We start from the raw sequence: 15,042 nt of genomic DNA on the forward strand, positions 1-15,042 counted from the left end.
CCAAACCTAATATAATAATGGATGAAATACAAAAAAAAAAAGTTTAGTATGTCATTGTGACAATCATTTTCTTACAGGTGTGCACAGTCACACTCCAGAGATGTAATCATGGCTTTTCATTACAGTGTGTTCAAAGAGACAGTTGAGGTTCTTCTGAGCCGGCTGGGAAATTACAGAAAAGATCATTTAATGTACTTCCACTGCAGCTCCTTCTCCTGCCTTAGGTCAGAATGACTCCAAACATAATTAAAGGTCTGTCTCGTATAATACAACATGGATTTGACACCCACTCCAATGTAGCCTATTTCTCTTCCAGAATGTCACGAGGCCCAACTTTTGATCAAAGTAATTGAAACCTCAGTGTCACCAAACAAGAAGGTCTTTAATACACAGGGGAGAAAAGTGTTTTCATAAAGAGGTTAATCATAAATAGGTGTCATTCAAACTATTATGTAATCATATTATATCATGTTGTTTTGTGACTCCAAGCGCATATTTGACATGTCAGCGTTCAGGTGACAGCAGTGAGTGAAAACACTGTATGTTGACATCTCCCGTTTAAACTGAACTGCTAGAGAGAGATGGGTATTGGAAGTAGTCACATGGCGCCCTCTGGTGGGGGCTTGCTTGCTGTCGTGGACGTCCTTAAATATCGACACTATAGTGTTCCCTAATCATGGGCTAAAGGTATCAGGGTCAGGTTGAGATAATGTCATGCTCCAAGGTGTAAACAACCATGTGAGAGAGTCATCCGAGGTTCATTCCAAGAAAGCGTTATAGTGTTGCTTTATCATACTCTGCTCATCAGATGTTCCTCAATGGGCCTTTTGTTTTAAGCCCCTGCATTAGTTTGCAATGTACGTAATGACTCGGGGCAATGTGGGGACATATGACCACACAGGCAAATAAAGGAATCTATCCTGTGAAATTAATACAACCTCTTTTTCTCTATAAATTGTATTCAGTAAAAATGTTGGCTGTTAGAAGTTTGAAATGTATAATTTATGGATGGATGCTGATTTGCCCTCAATTTTCTTATTACAAGAAATAATAATAAAAACCCCTATAAATCCAACTGTGTAATATTTATCTCCTCATCCTCCATCATTCTCACTCTGTGGTCCCGCAGTATTGTCATTGTGATTTAATGCCGGGGATAACGGCTTACTTTATTTGAGGCAATTTGTGTGTGGCGACATCAGTAAAGCCTGTTTCACGCTCATGACACGGCTAGATAGCAGACCAGCCAGCAAATCACTGGAAAATCATTGTAACTACAAAACATGGGCTTTCTGGTGTGGCCCTCATGAGTGTAAGGGACTTTTGTTTTGGGGGATATCTTTTAGAATTATATAAGTGGTAAGTGGACGTTAACTTTCATTATAGGCTCCCAAATAGCTTCTACAAATCCCATTATAGAAATGCTTCAGTGAATTTTCCTTAGAGTAATTCCTTTTCACTCTCCCTGGACTGAGTCTGGCTACAGACTGGAGATGATTTGTACTAATATTCCCCCCTCATGAAGTAGACTTCACCCTGAGGGTTAAGCTGCATGTGACTGCTCAACAGAAGGGAGGTGGTGCTGGGGGGGAAAACACTCCAAAGAATGAGTTTAAGAATGTGAAGGGGCCTTGTTGACCGCAGTCTCCGGAGTACAACAGTGCTGTGATGTGGTCCCTTACAGTCATTAGTTTAATGTTGTGTTACGTACCCACCTATCAACAAGTCCCCCGCCTGTGTGCCACCGGAGAGGCCTTGCGTACGAAGGAGTGCTGCCCGCCCTGGGAAGGGGACGCTTCGCCCTGTGGCGCCAGCTCGGGTCGGGGCTTCTGCCGGGACGTGGAGGTGACGGACCAGCCGGACGGACCGCAGTACCCCTTCTCCGGCTTGGACGACAGGGAGAAGTGGCCCTTGGTCTTCTACAACCGGACGTGCCAGTGTGTGGGGAACTTCATGGGTTTCAACTGCGCCGACTGTACGTTTGGCTACTTCGGGGTGAACTGCAACGAGAGGAGAGAGTCTCTCAGGCGGAACGTGTTCCACCTGACCAGGTCCGAGAGGATCCGGCTCGTGTCCTACCTGAACCTGGCCAAGCACACCATGAGCAGGGACTACGTGGTGATCACCGGCACCTACGAGGAGATGGAGAACGGCTCCAACCCGATGTTCGCCGACGTGTCCTCGTATGACGTCTTTGTGTGGATGCATTACTACGTGTCCCGGAGCGCGCTCCTGGGGGGCCCGGGCAACGTGTGGACCGACGTGGACTTTGCGCACTGGGCGCCCGCGTTTCTCCCGTGGCACCGCGCGTACCTGCTGCACTGGGAGCACGAGATCAGGAAGCTGACCGGAGACTGGAGCTTCAGCATCCCGTACTGGGACTGGAGGGACGCCCAGGGGTGCGACGTGTGCACGGACGAGCTGATGGGGGCCCGGAGCCCCCAGGACCCCAGTCTTCTCAGCCCAGGCTCGGTCTTCTCTTCTTGGAAGGTAAACCCAAGTAAAATTGTTCAGCACTTCACTTTGCTCTTTTAATTACCTAATAGGCATAATAAGAGTAAGTGTTACCTATCATATTTACTCATATTTTACTTAAAATAACATGAAAATGGGGGGTTAATTAATATTAATGCTCTCTTACGGAAGCCTAATCTTAAATGAATGAATGGTTAAAAATCATGGACTTCTGCACCTGGAGTCTGAGTACAAACATCTGTTTTGATCAAGAGGGCTGTAATGAATTACCTTAACACAGTAACCCTGACTAATAGCAGGGCAATTTTCCAACTCATTCCAATCAATTTAAAGCAACAAGAAATAATTTGCTACCACCGAGTGGCTCTGTTTCAGTGTGTTATAGCTGATGCCTTCGTGGGCTGTATTGAAATCTGTTCCCTCCACCAACAGGTACTGTGCTCCCTTGCGGGCGACTACAGTGCCAGAGGTGTGCTGTGTGATGCCGGGGAAGAAGGCCCACTGCGTCGTAACCCTGGAAACCATAACCGTAACATGGTCGAACGACTACCAACTTCAGCAGAGGTGGACTTCACTCTCAGTCTGGCCGACTATGACACCGGAGCCATGGACCGCGGGGCCAACATGAGCTTCAGAAACACACTGGAAGGTCCTGCTCAGCCACATAACTTTTACGCCTTTTAAATTGTTATTTTATTTTACGACATAAAATAACTTCTTGTGACATTTTTATGACATGTATTAGTATTCATAACATTCTTTGCCATTACTTTTTTTTACGACATACGATACAGATTTTTTAGGACATTTTTTGTGAAATACTATACTATGACATTTTAAATGACATTAAGTTTATTTGCACTGTTTATAAATAACAATTAAAGGGATACTCACCACTTTCAATAAGACTCACAATCTGACAACCTGGATTGGCTTTAACAATGCATTATGATATAGCTGTTATAATGCATTGACACCATTAAAATGGATATCCAGGTGACTGGATTGTCCAATCTTGATATTCACAGTAATATTGTGGTAAAATACCAACAAAGAACTACTCGAATTAAGCGCTTTGGGGGTTTCTAAGGATACCTATGTCAGATCTGAACATTCTCACATGTCTCGTGCTTCCTGGAAAAGAAAGATAGTCCATTGTTGGAGAGCTTTTTGGGAGATTGCCATTAGCACATCCTGTTTATGGATACAATGCTCGTTTGTTTGACAGGTTACATTCCAATAATGTAGTATATCCACTAGATGCTGCTGCCACCTTTGTCAGTGCGAATGAAATGCCTCTTATCTTCCAGGATTCGGGGATCCACAGACTGGGATAGGAAACAGTTCTCGTATGGGCATGCATGCGGCTCTTCACGTGTTCATGAACGGATCCATGTCCTCAGTGCAGGGCTCAGCAAATGACCCCATATTCCTTCTCCACCATGCTTTTGTGGACAGGTGAGAGACAATCACATGCATGCATGCACACAGCCGCATTTTAATACATTCGAGTACACTTAACATCGTTTTCATTCTCTCTGAAAGCATTTATGAGCAGTGGCTGAGGAGGCATAGACCATCCCCATCACAGTATCCAGACTCCGACGCTCCTATAGGGCACAACGCTGATTACCACATGGTGCCTTTCCTGCCCCTCCACAGAAACAGAGACTTCTTCATCTCCAGCAAGGACCTGGGATATGAATATTCATATCTGCTGGACGCTAGTAAGTTTGAATCTAAATGGATCTTTTCTGTTTTCAACATTAATTGGAATTTGAGGAAATAAATAAACTGCTTTCCATTATCTCCGTTAATGCGTTTTCACTTTCCCTCTGCATTTTCAAAAAATCCTTATTGTGTAGGAATGCTCATTTAGGTTTCACACTATGTTTGACTTGAGTAAAACAAGGATAGCGTTTGCTTAGTTCATGTGACTTATTCTGTCTGTTTTTTTTCAGACCAGAGGCTTGCAGAATCCATGCGTCCTTACTTGGAGGGATTGCAGGACGTGTGGCCCTGGCTGCTACTCGCCGTGCTGTGTGGAGGAATCGCAGCAGTAACCATAGCCGCTGCCGTCCTAACTGCAAAACGGCGATACGGAGGGTCACCTTGGCTTCACCTGAGCATGATGAAAAACTTATTTACTCTGCCAGAAAGACAGCCACTTATCTGGGGCAGCGACACAGAGGAAACCAAAGAGCGTAACTACCAAACAACTATCTGAAGGCACAGCCGGCGCTGCGTATATAGTGGCGTGTGCATCTATGCATTTTAACATCAAAGCATCATGAATTATACATTATATTGAATAATTATAATGACTATCATCTTTGGTATTTGCAATATATTTAAACTGTAATAAAATATTACAAAATGTATGCAGGACATTTTGAAATGGTTTCAAATGCATGTTCAACTAAAATTATGCATCACTGTTTGTACATTTTAACATGCAGGTTTCTGTCATGGAAATGTTACACAATTTCTCACATTTATTCTGTATGGTTAAAATGGTTTTAGCCGATAACCTTAAAAAAAAAGGGGTTCCGCAGTATATTGCATCAGTGATGTATGCAGGCATTTATTATAGAGAAATTACATCCTTCTCTTACTCTGAATAGCATCTGGACGCATATTCATTACAATTCAGAGTGAGAAACAAAATCTCTTCAAATAAATTTGCCAAAGCCTTGGGGGACTCTGTTTTATTATCTGTGTGTAGGAGTTAACTGAACCACATTTTAATTAACATTTAAATTGATTCATGTTTGTGGAGTGGGACATGCTTTTTGAGGAAAAAAGGTGATCATGTCTGCAAAGCTGTCGAGGTCTTAGACGTCTCTGCTGCATTTTGGACATGCTTCAATATTCTAACCTTAAAAAGTTACGTCACGGTTTTAAAATCTTTATGACATTTGTAAAAGTCACCGCGATTCCCGAAGCTGCGCGTGGATCACAATCTTCACTTGAAAGGCCACGTCTACTTCGATTCACGAGAAGTGTTTTGTTTCACGAGCTCAGGACCGTGGCCGTCTGGTTTTAACTGTCTGCACATACTGTACAGTTAGAAATATTCACAGTAGGATATAAACTATCACACACATCACGGACGTTTTAAAAGTTCAACACAAAAGTTTATTTTTGGTAAGATACGTTGGTTCCCTAATCATTTGCGCTTACGTCATAATGTCATTCATCCACATTTCATTTATACATTCCATGCCTTGAGACATGCTGTCTAGCACAGTGGTTCTCAACCTGGGGGGGCGGGACCCCCAAGGAGGTCCAAGATAAATCCTGGGAGTAGATGGTTGTGGAGAAATACAAGTATAGTAAAATAACAACTGGGTAATGGTTTCTACAATACATTGCCTGTATCAGTGATCCTTTCAAGAGATTATATTGAGCGTTTGTGAGAGTCAAAGTGTGCCTGAGTTTCTGGTGAGGCATTCAAAAAATCACGGAGGGCATCAAAAACCCTCAGAGCACGTTGGACCTCAGGGTGGCGAACATCAACCTGATTATTCTGTGAGGGACGGGACTTGAAAGGTTCAGAACCACTGATCTAGCGTAGCCTTTTTACAACACATGACACGTCCTCATACTCTGTATTCAATAGGCATTCTCAAATATTACAGTACGTTCTCGTTCTTAAAACTGCACTCGGTTGCTTTGACAAGAAATGAGGAGATAAATACAGCATTGACCAATGAGAAACAGAACTTATACAAAATATACATCAGGTGTAATCATGTTAAAAAAAGAATCCATTTTAACCAATGTGTGTGTGTGTGTCTTCAAAAACATTTGTTATATTTGTGGAAATTATTATTCCATCCCAAGAGAAACAAGTTTGCACAAACTTCTGCAGGTTTGCTGTGAGTACTAACCACAGCCACGTTTGTTTGTTTGTTTACATTCATTTTACGCTCATAACTATAATTTTTGTCTAGATTTGTCAAATTCTGGATCTAGTGCTACTTTCTGTTTCTGCTGTTTTTTCTGAGCCCAAATGAACTATTGTACTTATAACACAATGTATTCAGAATAAACTCCATATTATAAAAGTGTGGACATCTTAGAGTTCCACAAACATGGGAATATATATATATGAATGCAACATTCAGTCTGACGTGATAGTGGTGAACAAAACAACACAATAATTTAAACAATTTATGAAACTATAGGATGGAATGAATCCTTTACCAAACATTGCAGAAATATATCTGTGTGGCGTTAGTTTCCAAAGGATTTCAGTGCATTCAACAAGCGGGTTGTCGTTTGATCTGATTGAAAATGGGCTAATTGTCAATATTCCCCCGTCTAACCATTCAGTACTTCAGTGAAAAATTGTACTTGAAGAATCTTGAGCATTCAGACATGTACAATGACCAATAAAAAGACCAAAATCCAGGCAAAATCAGAAAAATGGACAACTAAATATGAAAACAATGTAGAGAGTAGAGGCCAAAGTTCCGAGACAGCAAAAGAGGTGACTCTCGAAAGAGGTAAGGAATGTACTGTGTGGTTTCAGCTAAAAATAGATGTAATGTTTGTATTTTAAATCCTTATCATTCATCTTCATCCTCGCTATCAGTCTCCTCCTTTTCCTTCTCCTCCTCCTTGGGCGGTGGCGGGGGAGGAAGGTCCAGACGAGCCCACGACATGGGCTCCGACTTCTTCATGGCCACCTCGATCTTGGCGGCCATCATGTTCACTATGCTTTTACTCACATCTATTACCTACAATGAAAGGAGGGAGTGCGACAAATATGGATGTCATCCTTTTGGTATTAGGTGATCACAGATAAGCTGGTCTGGCAAACAAGATTGAGTTATGAGCACTTTCAAGCAAAGATGTGTTAACTAGGGGTGTACATCCAGGTTAGGGGTGGGCGATAATTGGAATTCACTCCATGTATTGAGTTTCATTCTATGGAGTAAATAGACTATGTTGCGAAACTCGAGTGCAAATATGAATTGTCAAATCATTCTTTTAAGCCACTGGCAACACACTGGCTTTGCCATTTTGATTCTACTGTGGCTCCTTCCCTCTCAAAGACACTCTCCTGTGTGCGGCGGATGAGCATGGGTGGGTGTGTGTTTTCATATCTTGAGGAAAGCAGGGAAAAGGGAACGAGTCTGGACAGAGTGAGAGACGTGAGGTCTGAGACGGTAATGGAAAATGCCAGTCTGTACTTGGAAGAAGACAGCCCACGTTGTTTTGCGTTGTGTATACTCGGCATTGCAGTAACAGCATGCGAGAACTGCATTTCAAAATAACACTGACTCTCCAGTGAATGGGATATTATCAATCTGTCAATGATAAGATTGTTATTTGATAATATATTCTTGAATTTAACATTTTAATCCATTTATTTACTATTTGCTATTTATTAATTTTGTTGTATTCATTTATTTTTATTTGTTCAACTGACAAAATGACAACACCTCAGTTTAAAGTAGAGGTGACCCTGATTAGTCGACTATTGCACAATTTTACCTAAGGAGCCGGATTGGACTGCCAATCTGTCGAATTGTTGCAGCGATGGGAAAATGTGGTCAGGAAATAAAGGCTCATACATCATGCATAAATATGTTTATTTCAAAGAATAAACCTACATTTGTTTGTCACTCACATCAGAAAGTAACGCTATCAGAGCGCTAGACATATATTTTGTATAGGAGCGACTCTCTAAAATCAGCTGGGAGAGTTTGTGGAACTATAAAAGGTTTTTTTTTGTCCCTTTGCTTCCCCAACGTTTCCCTTCTGTATTGATTGCTACAGTGTGAAAAAAATGGAAATATAGAACCGAAAGTTCTATTAACAACCACGAAAAGCAAGCAGGTTGAAACCATGTCCCTGTCTATTGATCTACACTCTGTGTCAACATATGGACAGAGCAACAACACACACAGACACACACCCCAAACAGCAATGTCCATTATTCTGAAACAACAGCTAAGTGGTAGTATCTTGTATCTCAGCCAATAATGTAGTTGTTATTACTATTATGTGCGAGGGGGATCAATAAGCAAGAAAAAAAGAAGACCTGACTATGTAATTCTAATTCTCAGTCGGGGAAACCCCTATTGTTCAGATTAATTAGCTAGAATTGCTAGAAATAGAATGCATTTAGCAAAGATCACATGACTTTACATCAATGATAGTGATGCTGTACTTACTCCCCACAAGCTGATTTTCTGCGCAAATTCCTTCTCTCCCTCAAAGATAACATGGATGTCAACCTGGAGGAGAAGAGAGAAACAAACATGAGGCTGAGAACAACGCAATCAAAAACTAAGCAGTTTCGATATGGACGAAAACCCTCCGACAGTAATCCTCACCGTGGTGCTGTTTGCGTCCACGTAGCAAAGCTCTGGGACTGCGTTTTTGGCATAGATAGAGATGATGACCTGTGCCCCCGTCTGGTGCCAGTCAAACCGACAGGGAACCACTTTCTTACCCTGCGTGGAGATTTCACACGTTTCATTATTTGATACACAAATTCAAATTACATCTATTCAGGCTCTACCACAAACCACTGTCTCCTCCTTTCCAGACGCCACTAGATGCAGTCACAGCCGAGGCACTCTTACATGGACTTGCACACATAAATGTCAAACTTGCCTCATCTTTTTTCCTCCATAGGTGCGTCCCCTTGGTACAGCCCTCTTGAGACAGGAAGGTGTTAAAGTCAGAGGTTTTCCTCTTACAGCAGCTCCAGTATTTCATCCTGCAGATGCAGGACAGACACACACCCGCTGGATTTTTAGCAGTCAATATCTTCTCACTCAGGAGAACCAGTGAACAAGACTAACAGGAAAACATGAGTGTCGCTCATCACACTTCCTTTTCCAGTTTCCAGAGAATACCTACAGTTTCATGTCAATACAGAGAAAAGCAGTGATTTTTTCCCAGTGATACTAACCCTTCATGGAAGATGGGAAATCCAGAGTGGTATGAGCACACGTCCAAATCGCTTGTAGGTCCATCAAAACTCTGAAGGAAAAAAGGTGGTTCAAAAGATTGCATCAGACACACACACACATAGGGCTCAACTGTATGGCACACATGCATGAGATAGAGTAACGATTCCCCCTTCTCTTTGACTTTGCTAAAGTTTAAAACGTACCAATTTAGATGCTCTACCAAGACCTCAACTGATTAATCAACTAAAAAGCAGGCAGTTCTTGAGAGAATATCTCATGGCTTTCAATCACATCAGTTAAAGTGATTTACATAATTGTTTTAAAACATTTAAGTGCCACTCCAAGCTCCTACAAAGCCCGTCACTGCAAATCTTCCTTACAATTTATGTTCTAATCTTGGAGTTTTCTGCTCTGACAAGCCAGATTAGCTTGAGCTAAATTTCTTTTAGCTTTGCATCCGTCTCAGAGCAAACATGAAGGAGGAAGAAAATTAGCTGCATCTTGCCTTACTCAGAGCGGAGAGCACATTTGGGGCAATATCCTGATTTGTTTATGTTTTAAATTAATGACATCTGTCACAGATTTCTTTTCCAAGTATGTGTACTGAACTTGGCTTGCCAGAGGAAGTGGAAATTTATTTGGCAGAATTTCAGCATGAATTTAAAGCTAAATAAATTAAAACATTTAAGCTGCTGTTGCCAAAGCACTACAAAAGCAGGGATAGCAATGGCATTTTACTCAATTCAACACCACAATGGTTTATTCCAGAATGTTTTTCCATATAATACAGTAGCAACATTCACCTACTTTAGTACATCCTCCATTTTTACAGGGCGTTCCAATCTTGATCTCGTCATTATCTTCATCTGGAAAAAAAAAAGACAGAGAAATAGAGTCAAAATACTGACGTAGATTCTTTTAAGAGCATCTAAAAAAATGTATCATGAAGCGTTGTCCCGTCCGTGCCAGCTTTAACGGAAACACTATGAATTCCCAGAGGCCATCCATTAACTCCCCCTGTCAACATGACCTTCCTGTCTACTGTAACAAGAAAAGCACGGTAATGGATGGTAGCATGATAAAGAGGACAAAAAAAAAACAGGAACATGGAAGAGACAAGTGGAGAAAGAAGGTGAAGATTAAGTTCTGCTCTCACCTTTCTGTTCTTCAGCATTTTCAGTGAGCTTAAGTCTCTCCAGAGCCTGCTTCAGAGAAGTAGAGACTTTATGCTGCAATCTCACCATCGGCTCATCAGGACTGTAATGGTAAAAAATATATATTAGGTTTCAAAACATTGACAAACAAGGGGACAACATGTTTCGTTTTTTTCAAAACCCAATTTCTTGGATTTTAAACTACTTGGAATTGTGGTTTTGACTTTAAGTAAGGAAAACATTATCGACAATACCAGTTCAAAATGAGGTCTAGAAGCCAGCCTCAGATCAATACACTACTTAAAGTAGTAGTATTAGTAGTAATCGCTTCATCAGTTGCTTGTCTGTGTTCTTTTGAACTCCGCTGGGAAGAATCCAGGGTAAGAGGCTGCTTTAATAGCTCTGATACTGTACCTATCCTTTTATGCATTTGATACTAAACCAGAATTACTCAGAACAGAATGCCGTACATGGGATAATAAGGATGTATAGTTTTAAAAGGGAAGCACTGTTGATGTACTGAACTTGTTTATTCCCTTGGAATGTGATTTGCATCACCCAAAAACATGTTTGCTTTACTTAAATAGGGGTTCATTGTACAAATAATAGGAGACTATGGTGTTGTTATGGTATTGAATACATAAAAACAAGTATCGGACAAACTGTAACCTTGGTCTGCGTATCGCCTCCTGAGGCATTGGTGCTGAGATGATGTACTGGTTTTTTTGGTCATCTGCGTCAGACGCAATCACATCTAGTTTCACCGGCTCAGGCGGCTTCTCCTTGTTATGGGGACCTCTTGTACAGCCCTGTGGAGGGGAAAGTCCATGTGTTAGACTCACAAACAATAAGCGCTACGGCCAATAAGGCCACAGCAACGGTGGCAGTCAATGCCTATGAAAACAATAGACAATGGAAACACGGCCACGGGGGATTAAAAGTATGGATTGAAACACAAGCTCAAACTTACAACAATGCTGAGGAAGTCTGAGAAGTCGGTAGTTCTTCTCTTGCAGCAGGACCATCCCTGCAGGAAGCCAGGCAGACATTAACTATGGCCAGATAAAAAGACAGTGGCCGTGCATTTTCAGCCATTTTACCTTCAAAGCATCGTGAAATACTGGGACTCCAGGATGATGGATGCAGCCATCTGCAATAATGAAACACAACTTTGATTAATTACAGGCAATATTTACGAAGATAATCCTCACAAGATCACCAGTCCACAAGTGACAGAATCATTTCTGGATAAAACAGACCGACTTCAGAAACTAAAGGCACAAGGGATAAAAGATAATGTATGATTTAGTAGATAAGGCTGTGCTTTTGATACTCCGTATTTAAGTTCAGTTTCATCAAAAAATAAACTACAATTTTCTCCACATAAAAGTTGCATTTTGTAACCTAGATAAACTATTAACATAGGCATGTACAAATATGTTTTTTAAACTGAAGCCTAATTTAAATATGCAGGACATACAACAAGACAAAACACTATCAGAAACAAGACCTCCACTTATGAAAATATTAGCCCACTTGAATACAATCTTAAACTAATGGATTGGATTTATGACACATTTGAGATATCAGTTTGACGAATCATCATTCGAGATGTGCCTCGTATGAAAAGTACAGCATGCGTTTTAAAATGTCATCTTTTTGGAACTGCCCTACAAGATAAATTATTGCTGAATGAATAAAAAAAAAAAAAAAGTTGGCTGGGTGATGTCATAAATCACGCATTTTCCTTATAGACCAGCCTGAGCTTTGCCCTTTCCATGCTTTTGCCTTAGACACACCTCTTACATGCCCTAAATGCTAATGACAATATACTCTATTGCTCTGAAAATAGGCACCCCATTTGGAAACGTACTCCTTGGGTATTGCCATATAATCAATGTTGTATTACTTGAAGATAGAGGAGGACACTTTTAAGGAAAGGCAATAAAGAGCTCACTGGGGTTTTGTCATATGAGCTGAAGACAAGACCTTGAACGTTCAATTACATTTAGATCAGTGGCTTCATATAAACAACGAGCTCATGAGCTCATATCTTAAGTAAGGACACTCAAAACCAAGAAATTAATTTTCATTACAGTGATTTTATCCTCACACAACCTTGTAGGTAAATATCCTGCTGGTTTTGTTGGGGTACTGCACTCCTGTTCATAGTTTTATATATATATCCTTTATTTAACCAGGTAGAAAAAGTTGTATACGTTATCAGCAAAATGTGTAAAGAATTAAGAATCACTAATTTCCTATTTCTTCACATAAAACATTATTATTATATTATAATATTATTATACACCACAAAATGTCCCAAACTCAGCCCAGGCTTCAAACATGACACAATGAGATGTAAAGAATTTCGTTTTCAATGAGAATAAGCACTGTGAACATATATTGTAAGGCTGTGGTGATTATTCTAACATCTATATCCTGTTCGTTGCCAACCTATCTCAATTATCCCGGTTTTCTCTTCAGTTTAGTGTCATGGTTCTACAGTATGTATGTCTCTTTGGTGTTTTTTCACGTGTAATTGCTTGACAACCCACGTGAAAGTGGCAGACAGCTCTAAATAAATGTAGAAAACGAGTATAGTTTAATCGTGAACAAGGACATCACTTCCCTAAATAAAAAGCTGAACCTCACTGACCAGTTACTCGGTTTAACTGGTCCTCGATATCTTTCTAGTTGTTGACATTTATTGACATGCTTATGATAGGTCTGCATTGAGAAACATGTTGTAAAAACGTCTACTTGTAGTAACAAAAACGTGTTTCTGAAACCAACGTAGTGTGTGTCCTGTCCGGGACAATAGCTCTACAAAGTTACCTCCAGCGTTACCTGCAAAACACTGGAGCTTAAACATGCTAACAACATCGTGATAAGTCACAGCAGACGTGTTGTTAGCTTCCCGGGTTATCGGCTACCGTTGTGTTATTGAATTAAATGAATACTGTGCTGTTGGGTCCAGTCAGCTGCAGTAATATCAGGTTAGCTACACGGGCCCAGTGGGCCTGCTCGCTATAGAAATTTCCAGATGATCAGCAGAGGTTAACGTTAGCTTGCTAACAGACTGGCGCGGCAATAGTTAGCTAACTAAGATACTACTCACCGGCTGGGTTATTTTCTGGATCAAACCGCTCTCCACACCCCTTATTATAACACAAAATGGACATGATGGCGCCTGAGACAAGTTTAACTGACCTGTAACGTAAACTAACCACTAGAAGCTCGCGTGTGTGTGTGTGTGTGTGTGTGTGTGAGGTACAGAGCCGGCCCGAAGCTGTGTAGACTGCTGCACGTTCCACTTCCGGGTGTTGTCGGCTACGCTCGGCAAAGATCGGATATTTCCCAGCCCGCCACCTCCATCCTGTGCGAGCGCACACAGTGGTCCCACTCAAGCGACAACTGATGCTGACCGCTTCCCAACTTAAAGCGACTCGTTCTTTCGTCCCACATTTCCCCTCGACCGCCGCCAGAAAACGACGGGTTTAAACGTCAGTTTTGTGTCAACTATTAACGCAGATTAAAGTCGAAGTAGCCCCCTGCATGCGGGGTTATATTAGTCAGGTGCACGCAACTGGAGCAGTAGCTCTTTAGTTTTACGAGGATGGCTGCAGCCGAGTAGACAACTGCCCGTCGGGATACGAGCACATGCATTTTCCATTTCCCCGCCGACTTCTGCAGGATTGTGCTTTTCTTTCTTTCTTTCTTTCTTTCTTTTTTTTTTAAATGACTGCCGGAGAGAGGATAGAAAAGGATTTACTTTCACTGATTACATCCGTTTCGTGTGAAGGTAGGACAAGCTCTGATGTGTGAGTGAACTCTGTGTAAAATATAGTTAATTAAGATAGATGTTGTAGCTACACACCGTATCTTGATAAACTCGTGGATTTTGCACGGTGGCGAGCTCATTTGCGTCTGCATCAACATGGGAGACGGTAAATGCTCCCCAATATCTCCCGGGACAGTCTCCCTCCGGGGAATATTAATTTGACTCGTGGGATTCTAACAGCCGATTTGGTGCCGATATCAATCTATACGGTGTACTATAGGTCAAAGTTGGCTACACAAGTACGGTATTAGCATTAGAATAAATATGCTGTTTATTATATTAAAAGTAAAAAATACAAGCACGGTGAAAAAGCCCCTCTGGATTATAATTATTGATACAATGATGAGTGATTGCAGCATTAGGTGGGCCTAATTTCATTTGTTTATTTACTGCTGGGTACCTTAATCCATAATAATGCATCATAATTGATCAGTGGGTATACATTTTCTTTTAATGATCAGAATCTGCAAAGTAACTCTTTTGGGTTAGGGTGTAAAAAGTACAATATTTGCCTCCAAATGTAGTGGACTCAAAGTATAAACTAGAAATATAAAGTAGGATAAACATATATTAGTTCATTTTACTTAATTACAGTACTTCATTAAATGGTAAATTAACTTAGTTACATCCACCC

The 15,042-nt window shown here is 41.1% G+C and overlaps 2 protein-coding genes across 2 annotated transcripts; one reads left to right on the top strand and one right to left on the bottom strand.

Annotated features, from left to right (window-relative positions):
• Positions 1-1,668: 1,668 nt before the first annotated feature.
• LOC311025848 (tyrosinase-like) lies at positions 1,669-4,762 on the top strand (the record flags this gene model as incomplete). Its single annotated transcript, XM_084028984.1, has 5 exons — positions 1,669-2,490; positions 2,908-3,124; positions 3,786-3,933; positions 4,021-4,202; positions 4,437-4,762. The coding sequence occupies 5 exons, from the start codon at positions 1,669-1,671 to the stop codon at positions 4,700-4,702; spliced, it is 1,635 nt and encodes a 544-aa protein (XP_083885110.1). The 3' UTR covers positions 4,703-4,762.
• An 828-nt stretch (positions 4,763-5,590) lies between these two features.
• chordc1b (cysteine and histidine-rich domain (CHORD) containing 1b) lies at positions 5,591-13,850 on the bottom strand. Its single transcript, XM_084029457.1, has 11 exons — positions 13,686-13,850; positions 11,665-11,714; positions 11,535-11,591; positions 11,234-11,373; positions 10,567-10,667; positions 10,218-10,276; positions 9,410-9,480; positions 9,109-9,214; positions 8,826-8,945; positions 8,664-8,726; positions 5,591-7,220 (listed from the first exon to the last, which is right to left on the bottom strand). The coding sequence occupies exons 1-11, from the start codon at positions 13,747-13,749 to the stop codon at positions 7,050-7,052; spliced, it is 1,002 nt and encodes a 333-aa protein (XP_083885583.1). The 5' UTR covers positions 13,750-13,850; the 3' UTR covers positions 5,591-7,049.
• Positions 13,851-15,042: the final 1,192 nt, after the last annotated feature.

Source organism: Eutrigla gurnardus (genome assembly GCF_963514095.1).
Source record: "Eutrigla gurnardus genome assembly, chromosome: 15".
NCBI lineage: Eukaryota > Metazoa > Chordata > Actinopteri > Perciformes > Triglidae > Eutrigla > Eutrigla gurnardus.

What these genes read in the sequence shown, in the direction of transcription:
- chordc1b (XM_084029457.1), bottom strand. Translation starts at nt 13,749, where the DNA reads ATGTCCATTTTGTGTTATAATAAGGGGTGTGGAGAGCGGTTTGATCCA. An exon ending in TGGACGCAAACAGCACCACG is followed by an intron (nt 8,727 to 8,825) that starts GTGAGGATTACT and finishes CTTCTCCTCCAG; the next exon opens with GTTGACATCCATGTTATCTT. An exon ending in AGAAAATCAGCTTGTGGGGA is followed by an intron (nt 7,221 to 8,663) that starts GTAAGTACAGCA and finishes CTTTCATTGTAG; the next exon opens with GTAATAGATGTGAGTAAAAG.